General features: G+C 49.4%; 2 protein-coding genes across 11 annotated transcripts in view; both read right to left on the bottom strand.

Moving 5' to 3' along the window:
* SNCAIP (synuclein alpha interacting protein) overlaps nucleotides 1-20,762 on the bottom strand; it is a 171,695-nt gene that overhangs the window by 79,773 nt on the left and 71,160 nt on the right. The window lies entirely within an intron of this gene.
* Nucleotides 6,316-10,724, bottom strand: LOC127490656 (uncharacterized). Its single transcript, XM_051844151.2, has one exon. The coding sequence runs from the start codon at nucleotides 10,640-10,642 to the stop codon at nucleotides 9,671-9,673; it is 972 nt and encodes a 323-aa protein (XP_051700111.2). The 5' UTR covers nucleotides 10,643-10,724; the 3' UTR covers nucleotides 6,316-9,670.

The raw sequence follows: 20,762 nt of genomic DNA, 5'->3' as shown, positions 1-20,762 counted from the left end.
GATCCTGTCTTTTACAAGGAAATTCTTATTCTGAGATATCACTTTTATATATTATAGAAAACAAATAATGAAAAAGTCCTCATACCTGAGACCCATCTGACTTAATCCTCCATGTTTCCTCGCCTTCCCTTTCCACATGCATACACCATGTTTACAGTTTTAACTACAGAGGGTACAGAAGCCACCCAGGAAGGATTAGGATGTTACTCCATGCTTAAGTGAGACGACCCAGTTGGAATAAGCAGAAGTGCTGAGGGACAGACATTTGGCCCAGTGGTTAAGACGTCACCTGGGACACCTACATCCCACACTGGAGTGCTGGATAAAAATCTCGGTTCTGCTTACAGTTCCAGCTTCCTGCTGACGTGCACCCTGGAGGCAACAGGTGATGGCTCAAGGACTTGGGTCTTGGCCACCCACAAGGGAGATGTGGATTGAATTCCTGGCTCCTGGCTCCTGGCTTCAGCCTGGCCGAGTCCTGCCTATTGGAGGTGTTTAGGTTGTGAACCGGAATATGGGAAATCTTTCTATGACTGTCCCTGTCTTTCAAGTAAAATGAAACAGAATAAATTAGAAAGTTCTTCTAAAATCACAGTAAAGTTTAAAAAGAAAAAAAAATCAATGTGACTTGTAAAAAATATTTAAAACTGGGATTTACACCAATTACAGAAATCTAAAAATGAGTTCAAGCAAATTTTTGTGTACAAGAATTGATTTATTTTCCTCAAATCCTCAAAGAGTGTTTCAGAGGAAAACACAGGCACTCATACTTGCAAGTTATTTTCAAGAACTTTCTTGTCCTTTCTGCTGGATTCTGGGACAACCCAACCCTCTCGCTTCCAGGTTGTCTGCGATCAGACTTTTCCAGCCCAACTTCTTTCCCCCATCTGTCCCCCACTGTGGGCTGCTCATCTCCAGACCCCGTCCCCACGGCCTTGATGCCCGACACACAGGACGCTGGGTGTCCGGCTGGGGTGCAGCACTTGAACACGGAAATACAAAGAAACCAAGCAGAAAGCATGCATAAGCTGCTGTCCCAGCTGGTCTCTAAATAAGTGGAAATACAAAACGAAGCATGAGGTTATTTCAGTGAGCTTGTGGGAAAGTGGAATTATGAGACAAGGCACATTTTCTGTGAGCTTTCTGAAGACTCCTCCTAGCAAATGCAGATGGACACAGCTCAACTGAGCAAATGAACAGAAGATCACTGAACCTGGCTGAGCTGCCGCGGCGACAGAGCGCTCAGCATCCAACGGGCACCCCAGGGAACATGGCTCACAGATGACACACATGACGGTGAAGCAGGCAGGCCTTGCATGTGCACTCAGACGAGAGGTGGGGCTCTCTCCAGGCCAGGTCAGGGGGGCCAGGACCGTCGCAGCCACTGCTGGGAGGCCCAGGCACAGCTCCTGTCCGTCCTAGTGGGCTGGACGACCCTGCCCAGAAGCAGGGCATCCGCGGCTTCCCTTCCCTCCTTCGGAGGCTTCCAGACTCAGTCCTGGCTCACAGCCTAGACCCAGTTCCTCTGTCTGACTTCAGTGCTCCCCTCCCAAGGTGCACTTGCACAGAGTTCATTTCTTGCTGGTGCCTGCAAACCCCCCAGGATCCACTAACCCCAGCGTCCTTCCCAGGAAAGCGTACAATGGCCAATGCCCCTCTCTCCTTCCTTACCTGCCTTGCCCTGGAGCTCCGGGCATCCCTGAGCACGCACCCAGGAAGGGACAAGCCCGACCAGGGCAGCTGCCACGAGGAACAATCAGAAAGATGGAGCCCAAGCTTTTCTCACCGGCTCTTCTGCCCCTCCCGCCAAGCCACCCAGGGAACCTAGGAGCCGCTGCAGAACAAGGCTGCCCGGCAGCTCCAGGGGGCACCCACAGGAGGCCCACGAGGCCAGTCTGGCCCTAGCTCTGGGCTGAAAACATCAAGTCGGTTGCCATCCTGTAGGCTTTGGAGGATTTCATATAAAAATATGGATTTCCGGTTTCATTTACAAAATATCCAAAGCTCTGGCAACACACGCCCTCCTCTCCCACCCACGGCAACACCAGCTGGAGCTGAACAGCTGGGCCTCCCACCTGGCTCATGGCTGGGCCCAGGCTGCTGCACCCATCTCGGGACAAGAAAGCATCTGAGAGTCTGACCCTCGAGAGGAATTCAGTGCTGAGCTCTAAGGACCAGGGCTACTACCCCCATCTCTACTGGTGCCTCTTGCCAAAACACTGACTTCATCTGTATTCTCAGATTGAATTCGTATTTAAGGAGCGTTTCACATCTACACGAGCAACAAAACAAAACTCCCTGCACATGAACTACCCACGCGGCACTGCTTTGTGCTCCTCTTCCTAAGAGAGAAAGAAAACCTTTGCCAACGCAGTAAAATGTTACGAGGCAGGGCTTATGTTTCCTCCGCTTTACAACTGGAGGAAGGAAGGGCCCTTGCCTTGTCGTGACTAGTGTAGATTTACGTGGTGCCACTCCACGGCTATGACCAGAGGGGACGGGAGGAAGCCGTGCCAAGCGCAAGCTCGGGAACCGCCCACACCCATCATCAATCTGGCCGGGGCAGCGGCAGGGAGGCCAGTGGGCTCACCTCCTGGGGCCGGCAGGAGTGGGCAGCGCCCAAGGGGGAGACAGGCTTCAGGCTCCCCAGCAAGGACGACCCAGCCCAACGTTCTGCATGACAGAGTTTTCCTGCTGTGCACCGCAGCCGGCCTCCGCTCCCGGTCAGGTGTGCGTGCTGCACCCTCACACCGGCAGCCCTGACCCTGGACGCTACAGTCACTTGGCCTGGTTCCCGGGTGTCTACGGGGACTTTGTTTTGTAGAGGAGTCCCTCTCCCCCTAAATCCTTCTCCCCAGGTCTGTTCTCCTTGAGGACTGACTGCTGGCTGATCGGACCCTTCCTACTGCAAGCCACCTGAATTTCTCTTCACTGGTGTTTAACTGATCACTCACTGAGGCAGGTGTGCTGTGTGCACATAAACAATTTTTCAAAGGGGGCAGAGTGAAGATGCAGACTGGCCTGGGAGAGGGAGAGTAGACAGAGGTCAAGGGACTATTTCTCAATGCTGCAGCTCGCTCAGTGTGCGTAGGAACACTGACAGAAGGGTGATGAGTAAAGTGTCAGGACGTGGCGAGGGCTGGGGCCTGTGTGCCGGGCGGATGTTGGGGTTGACTCCTTGGTCCCCGTGGATGTGCCCCAGGCGCAGGGAGAAGCCTGACCCCAGCTGTTTGGGCAGCTGAGGAGTGACACAGAGAGCATCCACATACGGGAGCCCGGCAGCACTCTGCCGCTCACAGTCTCCCAGTGCCTACAAAAGAGCAGGTGTAGAGATCCAGCCCCTCAGGGTCCATCACCACCAAGACACCTTCTCCCGGGAGACCTCGGTCTCGGCCCAGCTGCCTCCTTCAAGGGATTAGAAAGACAGCCGAGTCAGAGCAGAGCTGGGGAACAAAGACAGCGCACCCAAGTGAAAAGGTGGCCTCTCCCCCGACTTCCAGACGATGATCTCCTGTTTGATGCTATTGCTTTTTGGCTATGACTTGAACACTGATGTCAGAAAATCATCCCAAACGGAGACTTCCAAAAAAAATCTGTTGCGTAACAGCAGCATTGCTGGCAAGAGCGTGGAGTGGCCCACAACAGGTCAAAAAACGACACTCATCTTAATGTACGCTTTCTGGTGTGCTTGGCTCATAAAAGGCTCCCTGATTTGTGACTCCAGTCACATATCACATAAATTGCTCCACTGAAATTCTTGTTAAAATGTATTGCCTCACTCGGTTTTACAGGGAGTCAGCAAGGGCTCGTTCTGAAGGCTCACGTTACACAGACTTCTCCTCGGCTGCCAGAGTCACCGCTGCTACGGTTACCATTTACCACAGGCCCGATAATTAAAAATAAGCCGGTCTTGTCAAAGTAGATGAGCGGTGTGCACTCCGTGATGAGGTCAGGGCAATCCGGCCACACCACCATATCTTCACTCTGTACCCACCAACACTCAGCACAACAGCCACTCCCTGAACACACGTGTGTGCGCGCACACAAGCCTGCCAGATTTTGCATCGGGATAAATTTCCCATCTCAAAGCCTTGCCTATAGACCTTGACCTTGCTTCCTCCAATGCAACAGCTCAAAAAAAAAAAGAAAAAAAATTCACCAACTCTGTCTGTCTGCACTGGAAGGCCTGGGTGGAAATGCTGTCCCCAGCTGGCTCAGTAGCTTGCCTGGCAAGGAAGCAACTCATACCAAATGCCGGATTCAGTTTCTTTCCCTCTTTGATTCAACGGTGGCCAGAGCATGGCAGTTGCTAAATGCCGTCTTGTGGCAGAAAAACGATACAGGCAAGGCGTTTCAGGAGACTGAAGGAGAGCCAGCCAGCATCTGTGAGAGAGAAAGCAGGGAAGCATAGGGACTATGGATTTTTGCCACTTCTCTCTTTATGGAATATTCTGGGTGTCTGAGCTGGGCACTCTGCACACCAGGATGGGGCACACAACACGAGAGGAGACAAGCCAGACCACAGTCGCTGCGACAGAAGGAGGTGCCTGCCAAACGAAATGCACACACAGGGCCCCAGACGCTTAATCTGGACCTTGGAGACAGGGAAGTCTGCCTGGGAGAGGCGGGAGCTGAGGCTGGGAGCTGAAGCAGGAGACTGGAGGGTCAGGGGAAGCGCCCCAGCAGCGGGTACAGCACGCACGAAGGCTTGCTGGCGAGAGTTCTGCACTGGGACTTCCAGGAAGATGGTAACAGTGATACAGCACCAAACGCGGTACTTCTGCTTCCTGAAGGTTGAGGGCCAGGGTATGGGGAGACACAAAAGGGTACTTCCAAAGCCGAAGAGTAAATAGAGCACAACTTCTTGGAATATCCGCGTGTCTGGCATGCTTGGTAACATACAAGGGAGTGTTTGGTATCACACGGCAGGCTTGGACGCTTGGACGTGGTAACCTGGGGCAGCCCCAGCTCCCAGAGAGGAGGACACACTGCTGAGCTCCCTGCCTGTGCTGAGGGGGCCCCCACAGGAAAACCTCCAGCAATCTCTGCGCAGGCTGGGGGCTGGGGGCTCCCAATGAGACTTGATGGCTCCCTTTGCCTCACAAAGACCCTGGGACATGAACTTCCTGGATTCTCCTGTGTGTGGGTTGGGGTTGGGGGGCGATGGGGGGCAGTGCTGTGGTGTGGTGGGTTAAGCCCCTGCCTGGGATGCTTGCATCCTGTGTGAGCACTGCTCTGCATCAGATCCACCTCCTGGTCATACACCTGGGAAGGCAGTGGATGCCGGCCCAAGTCCTTGGGTTCCTGCTACACACCTGGCCATCTGGGGAGTGAACCTGCAGATGGAAGATCTATCTATTTCTTCCCCAACTCCCTCTATAACTCTGCCTTTCAAATAGACAAATAAATCTTTAAAAAAAAATCTCAGAGATCAGGAAACTAAGGCTCAGAGAGGTTCTGTAACTGCCTCATCTACACACAGCCAAGCTTCTAATTGAAGTCTAGTTCTTTCTTTCTTACTTGTCAAAACCGCAGTGTTAAGCAACACTGCAACTGTGTCATACATGTCACGTTTCCTACTCATCTTCAATACTTTCTATAAGACTGTCCGTTATAATTCTGTGAAGGAGAGGGGGGTATGCAGCGTGATTTACAACTTGCACTCATACCCTTCCTACTTGACAGATGGAAAACATTCAGAATTCTGGCCAATGTTAGGTCCTACTCAGAGAGAAAGCCAGCTAACAAATCGCTTCCTGCTAAATGGGCCAGAGCCCTCCCGGTTCACCCACACTGCTCCAAGTCCTGGGAGTGACATTGAACCACTGATCTCAGAATGCCATGGATATCCTTATCCCTGAGTTGTACTGTGATGAGTGTCCACGAACCATTATTCCAAATTCTTCTTTCAACAGAGTCTACACAGAAGCGGGGTGAGGGGGTAGGTATGGGGCACAGTGGCTTAAGTTGGTGCTTGGGACATGCACATCCCATGTCGCAGGGTCTGACTTGAGTCCTGGCTACTCCACTTCCTATCCAGCTTCCTGCTAATAATGCTCTTGGAAGGCAGGAGCTGATGGCTCAAGATCCTGAGTTCCTGCTGCCCCGTGGGAGACCTGGGTGGAGTTTCTATGCTCCTGGCTTTGGCCTGACCCAGCCCCAGCTGCTGTAGGCATTTGGAGAGTGAATCAGCAGATGGAAGATTTCTCCTTCTCTCTCTCTCTCTCTCTGCCTTTCAAATACAATGATCAGGCAAGATCATCACCATTAAAATATACAGACGTTTGTATACTTTACATACCTTACCCACAGGTACTCCTGAACTAGTCTATAAAATGCCACTTTCCACAGGTGGTCGATTCAACACTTTAATTCATCTTCAAAGGAAAGTGGATTAAAACTACGCTTCCTTATGCCTTATCTTACAAGGCAGTAAGTTAGCACTGCACCAGGGAACTTGATGTGAGAGGCCAGGATCATTCCCGTCTTTGGCAGTTCTGAGGCATAATTTATATTTTAAATTCTTCTAAAAGATTTGGGGGTAATTTCAATTTCGGAAATCCGAATGCTGAGAATCAACTATCTTGCACTAGGACCTCAGAGTCTGGAAGGATCTCAATTTTTTTAGCCTAAACAAGATGTACCCATTTTTTTTTATAGCTTTGAATCTCTCTGTGTATATGTGGAATTTAGAATGCATTTAACATTCAAAATTCTTTCTGGAAGAAGAAAAGAACCCACCCTCACAAGAGCTGTGCATGAGAAGCCAAAGAAGGAACCATAGGGAAGACACAAACACACAAGGAAAACACAAGCAGACTCACAAGAAACACACATACAAGGAAGACACACGCTGCGCTTAGTTCTGGGTCCCACCTTTGAACAGGGCCTCAGGGTGAGCGGAAGATAGTGAGACAGAGTGCCAAAGCGAAGACAGCCAGCGGCAGGGAAAAGGAGGCAGCGCAGCTAAGCAAACACCGAACTAGGAAAAGAGAAAGTTTCTCTCCAAGATGAGAACTCTAAAAGACACAGCAGGTGGAAGAGGATTTGACTCCAAGGGCAGGTCTCGGAGGGACTTTCTGGGAAGTGGGTTTCAGTAAAGACTTTCTAATCATGACACCGGAATGGGCTTTACTGGGTTGCCAAGTGAGATCACAACCATCCCAGCAAGAAATGGTCCCCAGGGAAGTTAGGAGGGGCCCCGACAGAGGAAAGTCAGAATCCTGCACTGGGAGGGGACAGAGGACCTAACTTAGGGACCCTGTGTGGGCTGAGGCGGGACCTTGGGGAACACCCCTGAAACCAGCGCAGGGCCTCCGACAGCCCAGTCCCACCTGGGTCCCCCTGTGGGGCGCTACCGGGCCATTTTTGCTGAACCTGCTTTATTCTCTTTCACCTCCTCCCCTGCTCCCGCCAACAACGCGGATGAAATATGGCAGCTAAGGGAGAGAAAAGCGAACGAGGGAGTCAGACTGGAAATAAGTTTAAAGAGAGAACAGGACTCTTGTTCATTCAGCAAGCATATGATTTATTCTCTGCTGCAGATTAAAATCTATCAATTCCACAAGGACGAAACTATGACCTAATGAGGTCCAAACAAATAAAACAAAGTATCGGGGAAGAAAAAGGAAACATTTCTAGTCCTGGGAAGGTCAGCATGAGCTTAAGCCAACTGTGTCTCTCACTGGCTTCTGGAAAGGAGCTGTGGAATAATCTGGGAACTGGACTTGCACTCTGTCATGTACAGGAAACTACCCAAACCTAACCCAAGTTCCAGACCGAGGGAGCACCTGGAGCGGCGATGGCGTATGCTTGACTTTGCAAAGACTGCTTAACTTCTGTGACGGATCTGTTTAGCAGCTAGTGTTGAGGACGTATGGAACACAGATGAGAATCCCGACTGCCATTTTAGAGAGGAGCAGACATGACAGCAGGACGCCTGGGGAGTGCTGAAGACCACATCCTGAGCCAGAGATCTTGGTGTCATGGCAGGCGTGTGTGAGGATTAAGCTTTGGAGCAACCCTAGACTAGGGTTTCCAAACTTTAGCATGCATGGGAATTATGCAGAAGGCTTACTAAGTAGATTGCTGGGTTCAACTCCCAGAGTTTTTGACCGAACAGCCTGGCATGGGTCCCAAGAATTTGTATTTCTAACAAGGTTTCAAGGTGACACTGATTGTGCTGGTCTCAGAAACCATGTTACAGAACCACTACCTAAGATCAGTGGCTGTTCCCAGCTCTGACTACATCTGCACCTAATTAAAACATGGTGGCCTCTTCCCCACATCCTCCATCTCCCCAGATGTTAGCTTCATTACACAGGATCCATGCCTAGTGCCCTTCTGATTAAACTACCTCCGTGGACTCGGCCAAGCATTTCCCATGAAGACCACCCAGAAATCTCAGAAGGCTGCAAGTCCATCTCTGTGCACTTTCTGGATTCCCTGCACTGTCCACGGGACAGACAATGGCCCATGCAAGAACTGGGGCCTTGGTTACTTTACAATTTTCTTTCTCTGTAGCCCCTAACGGCAACACAAATGTCTTAAGTCCCCTCCACTAATGAGGTCCAGATTTATAATGCTGAGTGCAGCCTTTTTAGAGCAGAAATCACAACTGGTGGGCATCCATTCACCAGAACTACAGTAAAATAAATCCTGGCTCTGTTAAAACAGAAGGAAAATGGGGGGAAAGTCTCTAATAAGAATAAGCTGGAAATTCAATGCTTACACAAATATATGCATCAACATTTACAATAATTACTCATTGCATCTGAAGCACTCCAAATGGCTGTATTGGCTAACAATGAAACATCAAAACTTGGCCATGTATTTTTAATTAGAATTATAATCTGGATATTTTTATTGAATCCAAACCCAGAAATCAATTATGAGGATTTTATAAATTCTTCTGATATGTAAATGTACCAAGTTAACGACCAAAAATGAGTGTACTTTTTAAAAATACTATGGTTTGAAATATAGTTAGAGGAACAAACAAGGATAGAGGCTAAATGTCTGTAGCAACCAATATTTGCACAACTATACACACATGCACAGTATGACTTAGCAAGTACTAACTCACTGATCCAGTGCTTCTCCCTAATCCCAACTTACTAAAGACGCTGAAGGTAAAGGGAACACAAATAATACGCTTCCAGTTTAGAGGAGGAGATACTATCATGCAAGGTGCAAAACGGGACACTGCACATCCACCCAACACGCTTCCAACAAGGGTGGGAGCATTTCAAGAGAAACGTGAGGGACGACGGTTCCGTGAGTACCTTCAGGGATTCAGCTAGGAAACGTTATCCTCAGACCCACGTCGTTTTTGAGCCTTGCACAGAGTAAATACTTAATATCTTGTTTATGCTCAGTTCATTTCCAGGCTGCGATCACTGCTGAGCCGCTTGCGACTGGCTACACTAACAAATCTTGGCATCGTCCTAAATCACACAGGTCACGATGGCTATTTTTCTTCCACTTCCAAGAACTTAGTGTTCATATATCTTTTCCGTGCACGGTTTCCCTCTGCAGTCTGTTTTTGGAGAGGAGTCAATTTTCTAGAGGCCCTTTCAGAAACAGTCTGTTGATGAGGGTCACAAAAACCTAGCTGCACCCTCCCAAGACGAGGCCCGTTTGCCAGTGATTAACAAGCAGCTCTCCGCCATCAAGCATATGGAGAAAGAACAACATTTGCAGGCGGTGGGGTGGGCTTTACCTCTTTGGCACCGCAGAAGGACACCAACTTCATTTTGTAATTAACCAGCATAAGCAGGAAGGGACTGAGAGCAGAGAAGCCTGAAGAGAGAGCCGAGAGAACAGCTGGAATCAAGACACACGCGGCCAAGTCTTTCAAGAAACAGACTAAGATAAAGTGCGAAATCCAAAGTGGAGTGATCAGCAACATTAATAAAATACTAAACTTGGCTCCTCTAAGGATTTCAACTTCTGAATCATCATCTCTGATCCAGATGTCACCATATGTCATCTTCTTTCTCTTGGAAAGGAGGAAAGACATCCAGAAACAGACGAAGACTAAGAAGGCTAAAGGCAGAACATCAATCAGAACTAAAAATATTTTCCCATAGTAAAGTTCTACCTGCTCATTTCCAAAGTCTATCAGGCAATCCACGTACATCCTGTTGGTGGACAAGGGGTCTGTACCATTTCCTGCGCTCGGGTTCTCTGCCTTTCTGGTGTAAACCGCCAGTGGGGTGTACACAGCCACACCAGCCACCCAAAGTGCAGACACCAGCCTCACGGAATGCTGCTGCTGCTCCAGGCTTGCAGCCTCTCTCGAGGGGTGGACGATTTGGTAAAGCTTCCGGTGGTACAGCAGCGCCAAGTGTAACATGAACCAGATGGCCAGAGAGGTTGTCAGGGCCGCTGTGAAGTGCAGAACCTTGCAGCCAGCTGAATCCGGCACAATCCCAGAAGAGTAAACAATCTTTATGACATTCACCACCAAGTTTTTAATAAGGTGGACGGATGCAAGACTGAAAATGAGAAGAAAGGATGTCTGTACACGTCCAGTGATGCACTTCCTGGTGGTGTAAAACAAACACGTGTTTCCCACACAGCTCACCAGGACCAGAACAGCACAGGCGATGAGTTCGAGCACATCTGCAGAGGGCTTCATGGTCAACGCCAGACCAAACACCCTGTCCTCTTTAGCTTAAGTCATACAGCCTTTGGTGGACTTCTAGGAGGTCTTAAGTGAAAAGACCTGGATTAAAAAAAAGAAACCCACCGTGTCGACAACACCATCAAGTGGTAAGGACGATGGCTGAGACGGTCTAGAACAGAATCCTGCTGGCTCCAGCGTGTGCTGCTGGAAACAGAGCTTTCCCTAGAGGATTCTGTGTGCTTAACTTAACCATGACGATGAAGCTCTGGGTATCAGCTTTTAATTAAAGGTTCTCAGAAAGGTGTTTACAGTACAGTGATACAATTTCCTAGATACAGCACAATACGGCTTTCAAGAGGAAGAGGATGAGGTTAAATTTTTGCCAGCAAAGGAAAGGTGACCAGAGAAATCGTCCCATTCCACTCATGGGGAAAAATTAAAGTAGCAGGTTCCTGAATAACAGCAAAGATCCCAAAATGATGAGACTGAGCTGGGACACTGCTTCCTGTTCAGATGATCTCAAGGGCTTGTGAGGAATGCAAAGGAAGATGATAGAAAACGCCCTCGAAAGAAGCAGGGGAGGGAACAGACGGGAGCAGGAAAGTGGGGGAGCGAAGAAGGGGAAAGAGAGGAAGAGACCCCTTCACAAGCATGGGCACTGTATCCACACCAAGCCTCGAAAGCACCGGTTACAGGAAAACTCGGCAACAAGGAGGTGGCTGGGGAGACGCTCCCACCCAAGCACAAGGGGCTAGGAGAGGCCTTTGCACTCAGTATGAGCAGAGCACAGAGAACAGGCACGGAAACAGACTGTCAAGTAGTCTGGCGTGTACTCACTCTGGATGAATCCTGTTGAATCCTGTTTGCCTAGCGTATTCTAATGATCCACCGTGGAGACAAACTGCAGTAACGCATGGGCTAAGGGTGCGGGCACAGGCTGAGAAACAGGGGATGTCGTCTTGGTGCAGACCCCACAGAGTGAGCTACACTAATTCAGAAGCCTGCCACCTTGCGAGCTAATGCAATCTTACGAGTCCACAGTAGAGGTTCCCTAGAACATGGTTCCCTAGGACGATGTTGTCTGGCTCATGTTGTGCTTTCCTCTACAGCATTGTCTCCTAAGTCTTGTTGTCATCCCCTCACCCTGCCTCCGTCCCATTCTGCTGAAGCACAACTGGGAATGGCCTGCCCCAGTGGTGGGATGCAGCCAGCTTATATGGACTTGGGCAACTGGCACAACTCATGCCAGCTCTGTGCTCGATGACTTCACACTGACACCTTGCAATTGGCCATACTGGGAGTATTTATGCCACAGAAACTGGCAAAAGCCACAAATCAGGACTTCTTTGTGTTTTACGAGTACGACGTTGATCTGGCCAAAAAATACAAGGAAGAATAATAGGAAAATAGGTGATATTTAATCTACATAAAGATAATGTCAGTATTTGTTATCCATCAAGCTGCGAAGTCAAGTAATGGGAAACTCCTAGGGCTACACGTGTAAAAGGCTCAGGACGGTTAAGCAGGCAGGAAAGTGGGCCGTGCAACCCCACTGCGGAGGAGGCGGGGGCTGGGGACAGACACGTCCCATTAACCCCCTTTTCTCTCATGGGCTTCCCAGAGTTAGCCATCTCGGAGTCTCCACACAACATGTTCTTCTTTCCTTAGAAGCATCTACCATCTCAGCGTCAGTTACAATCAGTCACTGAGGCACCACCGTGTTTCTAATAATAACGAGGACGATAATAAACAGTAATACCACAGTGACAATGCACTGACCATTTATTTAACAGCAGCTTGCACCAGGCCCTGGGTTGGCATTTTGCTGTATCAATTTAATCTGATTTAATCCTTAATGTCACTCTTACAGATGAGGGAATGGCAGACCAGAGAGTAAAGCCAATTACCCAGAGCTACTGCCTGCTGAGGACAGGAATCCAAGCCAGGCCTCAGGAGCTCTGCACCACTGCTGTGCCACACACTGTCAGACCCAACGATTTACGATCGGTACACCCAAGACCCAGGGCTTTCTTGAATTTATCAGATGCAAGTCATGTGGATTTCTGAATGGCCCTTAGTCTCTTCTGTCTTTCAATGAGAACAATTCATGCTATAATAATCTCCAAGCGTTCTGTATGTGGGTTCAAGAAGCACAATTGGAAATGGAAAAAGGCCGTTTCCAGCCTTGGCAGGATTACACAGAGGCATGGTGACTGCTGGACTCAGTCTGCCAACAGTGAATGACAACCACAAATGGCAGGCACCACACAGCCCACCTTCACTGGGGACTTCACTCTGGGCTACTGGATTAAGAAAACAGCTCTGTGATGCTATGTCTCAAACTGTCCAGAGTAATTTACAGTACATAATACTGGCTTTTCAGACATAGAACTTGAGGGCTAATTATGAAAAATATTTTGTAAAACACAAAAAAAGCTTATATAAACATTTTTCTCTTAATAAAAAAGGATTTATTTATTTCAAAGGCAGAGTTACAGAGAGAGAGGGAGGGACAGAGAGAGATCTTCCATCCCCTGGTTCATCCCTCAAGTGGCCAGGAGCTTCATCCAGGTCTCCCATGTGGGTGTAGGGGCCCAGGCAGTTGGGCCATCTTCCACTGCTTTCCCAGGCCATAGCAGGGAGATGGATGGGAAGTAGAGCAGCTGGGATGCTGGCATTAGTGGATTAACCCACTGTGCCCCAACGCCAGCATCAGCATTTGTTTTTTAAAGGGCTGGCAAACACGTATTATGTCCTTTTTTGTTAGGATGAGTGAAGTTTGTGCCATTTGTTTCCTTCAGTATTGTTTCTATAGTAGAGAAACAGCAAACATTAAATATAAAGGGAATAAGCTTTCTTTAAAATTAGATAGAGGGGAATAGATTTAATTTTTGTGAATATTTACTTAGCTGTTTACCAACTACCTACTGGATGCCTGGCATGGCTAGGCTGTCAGGACGGGACACAGCCATGGGAGACGTTGTTCTCTGACATAAACAGGTACACAGTCTCATCATCAGGACATGTAAGTGCACAGTGTATTGGTATACATATTATGCCTATACACATATAACAGACAACATTTATAGTTTATTTATTTGAAAGGCAGTTATAGAGAGGCAGAGAGAGAGAGAGAGAGAGAGAGAGAGAGAGAGGTCTTCCATCTGTGATTCACTCCCCAAACAGCTGCAATGGCCAGAGATGAGCTGATCCAAAGCCAGGAGCAAGGAGCTTCTTCCAGGTCTCCCACATGGGTGCAGGGGCCCAAGCACTTGGGCCATCTTCCACTGCTTCCCCAGGCCATAGCATAGAGCTGTATAGGAAGTAGAGCAGCTGGGTCTTGAACTGGCACCCATATGGGATGTTGGCACTGAAGGTAGCAGTTTTACCCACTATGGCACAGCACCAGCCCCTACATTTATAATTTAATAAAAATACATGATAATAATACAAATGAATAATCCAGTGCAGTAAACCACATGATTGTTGAGTATAACGTTCAGAAAAGAGCAGGATCTGTGTGGGCAACACTGTTTTCAATCTGCAGCTCATAGTCAAAGAAATCCGAGCTTAGAAAAGTGAATCACTCGCCCTACTTGCACTAAACGCCAGGCCCCTGCTGCACAGGGCTTTTCTGGAAAGGGAAGGGAAGAGGAAGCAGCGCAGACGGGGCTGGAGGAAGAGGTGCTGGGGAACCTGCAGGCTTAGTCCCGGGTTCCTGAGCTGCCTGGATGAACTCCTTACAGCAGAAAGCCCACCTGTTAGGGGCAGGCCCAGGAAGCCATACGGCATCCTGGCCAGGCAAGGTAAGTGTGATGTGGACATTTCAGGGGGAGGGGAGGACGAACAAACGGGCCTGTGCAAGCCAAACACCAGCCCTGCCAATCCAAGCTCGCTGAGGTCATCTGAGAAGCGAGGAGCCAGAGGTCCTCTACAGCTTCCATTTACTTTGGCATAAGATGTGACAGGAGAGGGAACTGAGGGGGAATTTACATGGCAAAGGCCGATTTCCAAATCCACACTGCTCGGCGTTATTTAGCATCTATCTGAATTCACAATCACGAGTGAAGGGGCTCGGATGCAACTGCTTTCCCTGTAGCTGAAAGTAAGCTGGGCTTGCACCCATGCCCACGTGCATTTCTGAGCGTGCCCCAGGCTCCCCTCGACTGCAGACTGCCAGTCAGAGCAGGCGGGAAACGCACTGCCTTCACCTGGGCATCACGCTCTCAGAGTAGCAGGAGGACAAACCAGCTACATGGGCTGAGGGGAGGGCATTTACTGCTTTAAACTGAGGATATGACAGAAATAAATGTCTTCTAGGAAGAGATGCCTGAAGCTTGATTCTAAGTCTGCATCTCTACAGGGCACTGACTCAGCTGAGTGGGGGTCAGGAGGAGCCCGCGTTCCTGAGTGCAGAGCTGGTGTGGTGGAACAGGGTCACTCGCTGACTCACAGACGCGTGAAATGATCTGTTCCCTGCCACGGGAGCCCGGATCTGCCTTTCTACACAGAACAAAATGGAAGGAATTACCCAATCTCCTATGCTGGAGTCAGGCTGCCTCAAGTTATTTTTAATTCTCTCTGATGCAGTGATTTTGTGACCAGCAGGGTAAAGACTCAAACCCTCGAACCCCAAATGAGAAGGGAGTGGAAGGGAACGACAGGCTGGCTGGGGCCAGAGCAACTAAACGCCAACTGCCTTCCAGATACAATAATGTTGCTAATTACACTGCTGTGCCAAGAGCTGGGAGACGCAGACAAGAGCTCCAGGCCGCTCTGGAGAGAAAGGAGCAGAGGTTTACTAAGCCTGACTCTGAGCTGGAGCCTCCATGTGTGGAAATCCTTAGAGTGACCCCTCTCTCTGGGGCACCTCAAGAGTTAAGAAGGCCAAGTCTCTGGTCCAGTTCCAGCTGGTTCAGGACCTAGCAAGGAGCCCCACCAGCTTTGAGGGACTCCACAAGGCAGTGCGTGTCACGCAGTGTGACTTCTGGACACACAGGATTCAAAAGCTGCAAGACTCCTGGTCCCAGGGGAAGCTGAGAGAACCTGAGCACGGGGCCATGATGGGAAAGTCTGGGAGGATGAGGATCCCAGGGACACCTCTCCTTGTGGTGTGTGGGAAGGAAAAGCCCCAGAGAGGAAGCTGTAGGCAGAACCTAGGGAAGCCTCTGGTCAGACTGCAGAAGGCCAAGAGAGGGGCATCCCCCAGGAGAACACCGACTCCACAGTGCCCAAGGGACCTACTGACCACCTCCAACACCGCGGTGCCTGGGAAGAGGCCCCCTCGTGGTTGGCAGCAAAAGGCCTGGGGAACCAGGAAGCAAAGTGCAGGGGGCAGTGCCTATGCACCTGACACTCTAGGCCAATCTACCAGACCAACAAAATCTGTGCACCACACCCCAAGAATCCAAAGCCAGCGGATGCGGTAAGACAAGCACAGCATGTGACAGGTTTGGCATCTCCTGTCTGTTCCGTGTCTCGTAATCAGAAATTGCCTGGAGACAATGGGGAAGATACAGTTGTGTGTATGTGGGTGTGTGTGTGTGTGTATGTGTATCTGTCTGCATATGCATCTGCTGACATACACAGAGTGACAAGTCACAAAGTACAAATGAAACTAAACCCAGTTTGAAGGCTGCATAGCGTCATATGATGATGGCCTTGGGCTGCTGCTTACCTCCTAAAAGCATGCACACAGGAATAGAGGTGTTTCGTGCATGTAACCAGGAGGCACTACTGGGCTTTTACCAAAGACTGGAATTCCAAGCACTGTCTCTAGAGCATAAGCTCAGCTCCTTGGCAGGCAGTTATAGAAAATTTGCCCAAACTTCTCCAGGCCTGACTTCAGCCCTGAGCCCCTTGGTCTCTACTCCAATTCTAAAGACTAAACTCATGCCTGACCACGTACATCCTCTCATTTTTTTTTTTTTTTTTTTTGACAGGCAGAGTGGACAGTGAGAGAGAGAGACAGAGAGAAAGGTCTTCCTTTGCCGTTGGTTCACCCTCCAATGGCCGCCGCGGCTGGCGCACCACGCTGATCCGATGGCAGGAGCCAGGAGCCAGGTGCTTTTCCTGGTCTCCCATGGGGTGCAGGGCCCAAGCACCTGGGCCATCCTCCACTGCACTCCCTGGCCACAGCAGAGGGCTGGCCTGGAAGAGGGGCAACCGGGACAGAATCCGGCGCCCCGACCGGGACTAGAACCCGGTGTGCCAGCGCCGCTAGGTGGAGGATTAGCCTAGTGAGCCGCGGCGCCGGCTGTAACGTACATCCTCAAGTCTCACCAACCCCACAAATGAGACCGCACTCCACTTTGGATTCCACCCATCTTTGCTCTGCTCTCATGTGTACTCTCACAAGAGGCATCCATCATCACCACTGCTATGTTCTGGTCTCCTTTACACTAACCCAGCACAACTTGGCTCCTACTGCCTTTCCCTCTGATAACGACCCAGAATAAGACTGTCTCCTTCACTCTATCCAACGCCGCTTGGATCTGTCTGGTATTCTTGCTTTTTTTTTCCCCTTTTAGGGTTCTTTTTATTCACCCTATGGTCAAAAGCCTTGGTTATCTTCTCACTCAACCACTGACCCCTCTGTGTGCAGATGCCATTGGCTCCGGTATATGGGCACCCGCTGCCCCCTGGGCTCCCCAACACAGGCTGGACCTTGCTGGGCAACACCACCATTTGCTGCTCAGCAGAAGTTAGAGACCTGGGTGCTAGCCCCAGCCACTCCCTCTCTTACATGTGCACATCCCACCACGCTGCCCAGTTGTTATCCTGTCCTTACTGCCGCTTCTCGTTATTTCCTGCTTCAAAGAATCTAAGAACAAGACTAAAGGTAAGGACGTCAGATTTTCATTTGCTCAAAATCATTCTCAGCCTACACAGCTCTCAAAGTACCCTAACATGCAAAGATGGTCGTTACCCGCTGAAAACTTTGATACTTTTCTACTGCCTACAGGCAGGCGGCCACCTGCCCCATAAGCCACCCAGGCCTCTTGTGTTGGGTGCCCGCCTATCTGCTCCTACCAGTCTCTGACTCAGACTGGAAACTCTGACCGCACTGTGTCAGCTCCTGTGTCAATGCCACCCTGTTCTGGTGTTGGCTGATGCACCTCTGCAGACTTCCTCCACCCCCTCCTCTCCGGAGCACACCAGGTCCTCCAACCCCTCACCTCCAGCTTTCCATCTGCTCATTTATGCCCAGAACTATCTTCCCAGGAAACTCCTCTGTCAGCTGTCTGGCTGCCAGGTGGGCCTGGCCATTGAGAGGCTCAAGCAAAGACTGAAGGTCATGGACAAGGGACTTACTCTCTCTCTCCCTCCTCTCCCTTCTGCACTGCTCTTCCCTTCCCACACCCCCTGCACACACACCTGCTGCGCCACAGGCAGGGTCTTCCAGGTGTCACCAGCTTCCAGGAGGCAGCTGCACCATCACTCCACCCTTGCCAGACGGTCCTGACGCACGGGGAACAACGGACGTGTTTGAAACAAAGATCCTTTCCTTTTTGACCACATCTTTGGTAGGGGGCTCAAAGCCTTGCTCAGCTTCGCGCTGGGCACATTCAGGGTGGTCCTGCCATGGGCGTTTCATGGAGCTTCTCAAACACAACATCTCCCAAGGTGAAGCCACCCGGAGCCCATGTTGCTCTATTATTTAATTCATTCGCAGGTGTTTGCTATCTTTCGCATGGGGCCACTGCCTGTGTTCACGCTCGGTTCAGCCTTAGGTGGACCCTCTGCTTTGTTCCATCAACTCCAGCTGACTTCCCGGCTCACTTCTCCTCGTTATCCAGTGAATCGTAGACATTCTGTGGTTCCCTCCTCCCCCAGTTAAGCTGATCCTGCACTTGGTAACCAGCACAAATCGCTTTGAGTTCTCTGACTTCAAACATTCCATTTCCACTGATAAGACTTAATTTCTCCTGTTCCAATCCGCTACAGCTCTCTTCTAGTCAATACTGCAGTTCCTTCGAATAAGCTCTGAGCCTAACGGGAAAAACGTGGCACTTTCCCATTATTCTTTCCATTTGCTCTATTCCTCTGGTCAGAAAACTGTTTCCTAAAACTGCAGCATACTCCGGCAGTGAGCCATCCTGACACTCTCTCCAGCTCTGTGTACCTCAGGGTGCAGCTACGACGATGTCCATCTAGCATTCTTGCCAGATTGCTTCTCCTTCCCCCAAGGTTCACAGCGGTAGAGACAGCCCCCTCACCTATAGAACAGATACTGTGTGCCATACTTCGATGGTGCTGTGATGATTACATGAGATAATATATGCAAAATCCTTAGAAAAGCTACTGGAACAAAGCAAGTACTCCGTGGCTGTTCATGATTCTTGTTTTTATTATTATTCTAATTACAGATCAATTACACTAGTCCCTTTGACTAGATAAGCAAAACTACTTAGTGCACCCAGGGCGGACATCAAGACTCTGTAGCTGGAACCCCAAACTTTCTTACATATTATCTTCCCTTTCTGTTGTCCCCAAACTGCATCCAACCCCCAGGAGTAGAAAATTAGAAGTGTCATTCTTTCACAGCCATTACTGGCCGGTTCCACAGATGGTTAACAGTTGATTGTGGGGATACATGACAGATTGCTGCCCTTTGCTGTCTCCAGTCTGTCATTAGGAACTGACAATGTGGAAGCAGGGATCAGGATGCCGATGGAAAAGTTATTCCGGGAGGCCCAGGGGACAGGATGAACAAACACACTGAAAAAGATCCTGCCGGGGACCTTTAGGACATGACGTAGCCCTCACCAGGGGCCGACAATAATTCCACACAGGGAGCCGTGCTTATCCAACTTCCCACAGTTTCAAGGTTGCACAGGGTCATAAAAGTCGCCATAACATGAAAATATTCATGAACTGGCTCTTTAAAATAAAAAAAAAAAAGCCTTCTAATTTCCCTGCTGACAACAGCATCTTTCTGTATCCATTAAATCATCTTTGGAACCTCACTGGTGTGGGAGGTTTCAAATCCTTCTTCCACGCAGGGCAGACGCAATGTAAGTGGGTTGGAAGTGGAATTGCAAAGTCTGCAAAAGCTGCAGGATCCGTGAAGTCCGAGAAAGTGATAGGGAGCAGCTGAAAGCCACACCTGGCCACCAGAAAAGGTGGAGCGATGATTTGCTTTCAGAAAGACAGCAACCGAGATAGGGGTGTGCCAGACACATCCCAAAATAAAGATATCATGTTCAAAAGATAAACAACGGACTCTGGGTAAGGTGATGAAGCCCAAGGGCACTTTTTTTTTTTTTTTAAATATGACTCACATTACACAACTCTAAAACCAAACACAAAACCAAGCAGGCCAAGTAATGCCAATGTATGATTCTGTAGAAAGAATTAATTGCCAGCATTAAAGACAGACATTACTGGACTTATGTTCACTACACCTGTTGAATTTTTCAAGACAAGTTTTACTTTTTTTAAAAAATCACTTACTATGAAAATATGGCTCCAGCTTTCAGTGCCTTTACTCCACAGATGGCCCGTTTTCTCCCTTTCCTGATTATGCACAAAGAATGAAGAGTTCTGGCACACGTAATCATACTTTTCTTCACAAAGAATACTTGTGGGAATTTCATTAATACAAAATACAACGTAAACGTTAAGTGAATGAAGCCCGAAATGCCAGAGCTGTGCTCTTCTCCAGGGGGAGCTCCAACTAACCAGCTTCTTGATGCTAGAGACACCAGTGCGTCTCGAGCAACTCTTCTGTGTCAGGTGGTTTCCACGCCTCATTCTGAAACTTCCAACTCTGCAAAGGCAGTTCTGTTACGTCACATGACAGGAAAACACAGAGAAAGGTTAGCGTCTATTGCATTCATTCACAGGGCAAGTAACTGGCGGAGAAAGGGTTGCAATCCAGGTTGGGTAACAGCCCAATAAGGGTGCAGAACATGTGGTGCTGGACGCTGGACTTGATGGAAATCTATCGTTTTCAGCTCAGTTGTTAATAAGCCCTGGTCATGCCCAGGATCCTCAAGAAAGAAACTGAAACGCAGACTCGGGGACAGGCTGTGCAGCTGCCAGGAGGCAGAAGACACCCTCCCCAGCATGGACCCATGGTTCCAGGCCTCCTGTCCAGCTGGGGCTGCTGCAGACATCGGAAGCACTT

This window comes from Oryctolagus cuniculus, chromosome 6 (assembly GCF_964237555.1).
Source record: "Oryctolagus cuniculus chromosome 6, mOryCun1.1, whole genome shotgun sequence".
Taxonomy (NCBI): Eukaryota; Metazoa; Chordata; class Mammalia; order Lagomorpha; family Leporidae; genus Oryctolagus; species Oryctolagus cuniculus.
This window is presented reverse-complemented; position numbering and strand designations above follow the sequence as displayed.